Consider the following 5,508-nt stretch of genomic DNA (forward strand, 5'->3'; position numbering starts at 1 on the left):
CTGTTGAAAGATTCGGGTTATTACAACACGCCAATCCGAGTGCCAAGGGTCAGGGAGTGAGCGGGGAGCCAAATTTCAACTCAGATTAACATTATGACAAGTCCAGACGCTGGCCAAATAAAGTCGAATTAATTCTCCGTAATGAGAGCGAGACAGGACGTCCTCTTAAAGCGGTGGGATTGATTACCATTCTGCATTCAAAAACACAGCTCACTTGCTTAAATTTAACACATGGCTATGTTAATGTAAGATGTATAAATTATAATATTAGATCAAAGTGACATTCTGGACTAGTTCTTAATATCAAAAGATAAACAATTATTACTTATTTATCATTTTACTTTCTCACTTATATATATATATATATATATATATATATATATATATATATATATATATAATATGTTAATTATATATATATATATAATATTAATAAACGAATATTGTTTCAGAGGTGTAGCAACTAAAGCAACCATGATATTAAACACAATGACCACAAATAAACCGCGCACAATTTGTACATCAGCTGTTTAAATGACATTAATTACACTGGAGTGCTATGGCTGGGGAAATATATCTAATTTTCTGTTAAATGTCGAGTGCCTTCTAATTAGCTATACATGTAATTAAAAGTTCATTTATTCCTCCAGCGGTATAAAGCGAGGCTCACATCATTCTCACCCTCCTTGTTTTTAAAGCACTGTGTTAGACTCGTGACGCTTCTGCTTGTAGTTCGGAATTAAACCTGACAGCTCTGTTTGACGAATATCGTCAGCTTGACTTTTGACAAGTTGCCCAAGAATCGCCAAATAAATAAATAAACAGATTAGGATACTAGGGTTGGTCAATTTGTCGCCAGTGCGCTAGGAGTCTTAACCTGTTCACATGGCAACATTTCGCCTCGACCAGTCGGTACGGGTGTGTGTTTGTTTTCCCCCGTTTCCTTTTTTTATGTTTGTGTGTGTGTGTAAAAGATTTGAAATGAATAGAGGGACATTGTCTCAAACGGTGATGATTCCGCCGCTCTGTGTGTGGCTGCAGTCCGAGGTGAGATTTCAGTGTCTATTTAGCGTTTAACTGGGTATCAAATCTGATCGCTCTCCCTCTAAGGCCCCCTGTGTAGTCGTGATGTAGTTCTTATCAAAGCCCTCCTGTCTTGTTGTGACAGCTCTGATATTGTTTATTGAGGTGGATGTCAGGTTTAATTAGCAATCGATATGGAAAGCGTTTTCAGACCACGTCTCTGACGTCAGCGCCGATTAACGCTTCTCATTGGTCTCAAATTCCCAGAGCCTAAGCTAATTATTGGAAGCTGCGTGTTGATAAAGAACAGCTCATCCTACTCTCCACATCATGTCCCCTCCTCGCTGGCCACTCTCGCTGCATGTTTTTTAAATTCACATCACCGACCACCAGACGTCGTTTCCTCTTGCCTGGGAGATGATGGACAGCAGGATACTGGATCCACCTCATGCCCAGTTCGGAGGCTCGCTCGGTGGGATGGTGAGCTTCCCGTACCATCTAAGCCACCATCATGTGTACGAATTAGCCGGTCATCAACTTCAGTCTACGGCCGCGGTTCCTTTCTCAATAGACGGATTACTAAACGGCTCCTGCACGGCTTCCGTGGTGAATTCTAACCCTCTCTTGTCTGGCTGCGGTATGAATGGAGATAGCCAACAGTACAAACTGACAGGTAAGCAATCACACACTTGTCCTAAACTGGCATGAGGGTCTTGGACTGAAGAAGAAGAAGAAAAAGCATGTTTTTGTCGTGTGTGTGTGTGTGTGTGTGTGTATATATATATATATATATATATATATATATATATATATATATATATATATATATAGCCTATATATAATTCTTTTTTTTTCTTCACATAAAGCTTTGCGGAATAGCCCGGGGAAACAAAAGAAAGGTTTCTCTCATATGTGTTCAAGCTAGTTTACTAGAATTAAATCAGGCTGACTTTTATAAGGAAGAAATGATTCTACAAAATTATGTACAGCACGTTGGCTGCTTCCATCTCTTCATATTATTTTCTTGTTATTGTTACTTTAGCAAGAAAACAAAACTGATGGCTTTCCTTTTCTCTGTGTGCTTTCATAGGCTACACATTACGAGTAAACGCTCATCCAGACAAATAAACACTGCGAATAATTTCAGTGGGCCCACTGTTTTGGTGGACAGAACTTTGCAAGTTACAAGCGAAGCTAATTTATTGTTTTTCACGTAGATTCGGTGGATCCAGACAAGGATAGCCCGGGTTGCAAAAGAAGACGAACTCGTACCAATTTCACTGGCTGGCAGCTGGAAGAATTAGAGAAGGCTTTTAATGAAAGTCACTATCCCGATGTGTTCATGAGGGAAGCACTTGCTCTGAGATTGGATTTGATAGAATCGAGAGTGCAGGTAAATACACTAAATTTATTTCTCACGTGTTGTGGTGTGACGTTATGAACAGATGAATCCAAAATGATTTTGGTGTAAACACAAGATGGTTTTATGAATAACCGTGTCTTATTGTTTCCCCCCTTGTTCTTTGTTCTGTTGTTATTATTATTATTTTTTTCATAATGTCATTTGTATAAACCACGGGATGTGCACATTTTGAAAATGCCTTCTTTTTTAAATAATCTTCATTGAGGTTTAAGAAGCTTTATTTATAATTTAAATTTATTAAAAAAGTCAAGCATATTTACAATACATTTTAAGACGTCTTTTTTGTAGCTTTGTACTGTATTTTGTAGACTATACAGTAGGCCCCACTGTTAGCAGAAAAAAAATATTAAGAGATCACTGCACAAAAATAGAATAATAGCATAAATAGAATGGACATATTTACACATATATTTGATTCTCTTTTAAATAGAGACAGTCGGGTTAAAGATTTTGTGAAATCGAGGGAAAATATACATGATATAGCCTACATAATTGTGCACGATTCTTTTTGAATATTAGCCTGTTAAATAATTACTTTAATCGGTGCATTACTCTGTTCGAGAGAGCACATTTCGTTGTGCAAAGTAGCATGTCTGTCAAGCGTGAGTTCATTATCATTATGGTATTTTTTTATCTGGAAAAAAAAAATAGAATCAAACATTTGGCCTATAAATCAAAACTCATTGCCTTAAATTGTATGGAGCGTAATGTAATTTATCTATTTTAGGATGCGGCCTACTTCTACAGCAGCATTCAAGATGATAGCTATGATTGCGTTTTATTTGAATTATTTTATAACAATACCACATAATACGTTTAGTAAATTTACAGAATTCTAAATACTGGCAACTCATAATTAAGCTAAATGTGTTTTTAACATTTGTATTTTAGAGTTTCAAAAACAACAACAAATAAAAAAAAAACATTTTCTATTATACAATACAGTAAATAGCCTATAATAGCGTATATTGTATTGTATATTATAATATACTAATATAATGTGTATATGTTGTAATCTGTATACGTGAATATATAGGCTATATGCTGACGTAAATATTATTTGCATATAGGCTATGTTTAAAAGAAGGCCTAGGCTATATATATATTTATAAGTAGCCTATATTTCTGCAGATTTGGCATTATTTTAATGACATGAAAATTAATGTTTTTTCGTGTTTAGGTATGGTTTCAAAACCGAAGAGCGAAATGGAGAAAAAAGGAAAACACGAAGAAGGGGCCGGGGCGACCTGCACACAACTCCCATCCGACGACCTGCAGCGGCGAGCCAATGGACCCTGATGAGATTGCGCGCAGAGAACTAGAGAGGCTGGAGAAAAAGAGAAGGAAACAAGAAAGACGGCTTTTAAAGTCCCAGAACAAACTCCTTTCCGGGGACTTATTTCACACCCCAGGATCTGACAGTGACAGTGGCTTGTCACAAGTAACGGACAATGAACAAAGCCTCCATTGCGACATGGGCCGAAACCAAACGCAACCAAGCTGTGACCAAACACCACAGAAACTCCAGAACCAAAGAACCGCAGATCAAGACGCGAGCGGATCCGAGCTGGACTCGTCCGACAGCGGTCAGCAGTCAAACCTGTGCTCCAACAGTAGGTCTTCCACTCTTCAAAAACTCAATCCCTTTAGTGTGGAAAGCCTTCTGTCGGACTCCAGGCCGAGGCGCAAGCCGCATATGGACTTCCCAGTACCGGCTCCACGGCCTTTGATAGGGAAAGGACATTTTTTACTGTACCCTATTACACAACCTCTCGGTTTCATTGTTCCACAGACTGCTTTGAAGAGCACAGCACCGGGCTCTGATGCTGAAAATGGCCAGAAAGGGCCAGCTGCTGACATTACCTTGGCTGGAAACCTAGGACACAGGAGCGCCAAGGAGAACAACAGTGTAAACAACAGCGGCGCGCGAGCAATCAAAGGCCAGGTCAGTCAGTCAGGCAACATAACGTGTTCACCACAGAGCAGCTCACCACAGACTACCATTAATGGTCACTCGGCGGGCAGCTGTAACGAAAGATGCCCACAAGATATAGAATTAGACCCCGTCGATCCAAAGTCTCCACAGTCGGAGAAAAAGGAGCAGTCGTTACCTGACTATCCACCACAAAATTCAGAATCAGCGACAAGCAACAAGGACACCGACAAAGACTCAGTTGACGTCGATATGGAATAAATGAAATCGCAGTAGAAACTGAGGAGCGTGTCGATATCGCGCGACCGCAGATTAAACGAAGAGGGAAAAAAAGTCGACATATCGAAACGTATCGTTTTCATTGACATATTTATATTCTGATTAGGGGAAATATCTGTGTGAATAATTTGTGTATGTTTGTGGTGGGCTATCAAATGTTTATTGAACATAGCAGCAGCTCCCTGTATAAGAAACTGTAAAAAAAAAAAAAAAAAAAAAAAAAAAAATCAAACCAAGACAAAACCTCAAACGTTGTACAAAGTATTAAGATATTTATATATGTAAGTTTTTTTTTTTCATAAATAAATCGATTGTATACAACAAACTTAAGCGTGCATGGCCCTAAATAGAGCTTATGTTGTGGTCTATATAGCTCCTTCTCCCAAAACCCTGTGTTGTATTTTGTGTATTGCTTTAACAAATTTATTCATCTATAAGCTACACTGAAATGAGGTTACGAGCCGGAGGCGAAAAGACCCGTTCGACTCCTGCAGAGTTTTGATATGAAAGTAATTATTTTCCCGGTGGCTACTGCAGGGATTCAGTTTATTTTAGCCCAAAGGGTTATAATACATTACCGATTTCTAGTGATATGAAATCACATAAACTTCCAAGAATAATAGAATTAGCATGAAAGGCTGGGGTGTCAAATTGAAATACGAAAATAATAGCCCCGGCAGCTGGGAGTGTGTTTGTGCATATTGGATAGGAGATGGGAATTCGTGGGGCGGAATTTTCATGAGCTTTTCACTTTGTCAGGGCCCTTGTAGCTGGCTATATTAAGATAGATGTTCGATGATATCCCTCATTGTTCTGTCGCTTATATTGATGTTCCTGTGTTATCAGCCTA

General features: G+C 38.7%; 1 protein-coding gene across 2 annotated transcripts; it reads left to right on the forward strand.

Moving 5' to 3' along the window:
* The first annotated feature begins 733 nt into the window (after positions 1–733).
* On the forward strand, positions 734–5,024 carry LOC109084258 (homeobox protein unc-4 homolog). Of its 2 annotated transcripts, XM_042720089.1 has the most exons (4): positions 734–1,047; positions 1,291–1,696; positions 2,241–2,416; positions 3,627–5,024. In XM_042720089.1, the coding sequence occupies exons 2-4, from the start codon at positions 1,441–1,443 to the stop codon at positions 4,638–4,640; spliced, it is 1,446 nt and encodes a 481-aa protein (XP_042576023.1). In that variant the 5' UTR covers positions 734–1,047; positions 1,291–1,440; the 3' UTR covers positions 4,641–5,024. The 2 variants fall into 2 exon arrangements, with proteins under 2 accessions (XP_042576023.1, XP_042576022.1); XM_042720088.1 differs by having other exon boundaries at positions 734–1,696.
* The last annotated feature ends 484 nt before the right edge of the window (positions 5,025–5,508 follow it).

This window comes from Cyprinus carpio, chromosome B3 (assembly GCF_018340385.1).
Source record: "Cyprinus carpio isolate SPL01 chromosome B3, ASM1834038v1, whole genome shotgun sequence".
Lineage (NCBI taxonomy): Eukaryota > Metazoa > Chordata > Actinopteri > Cypriniformes > Cyprinidae > Cyprinus > Cyprinus carpio.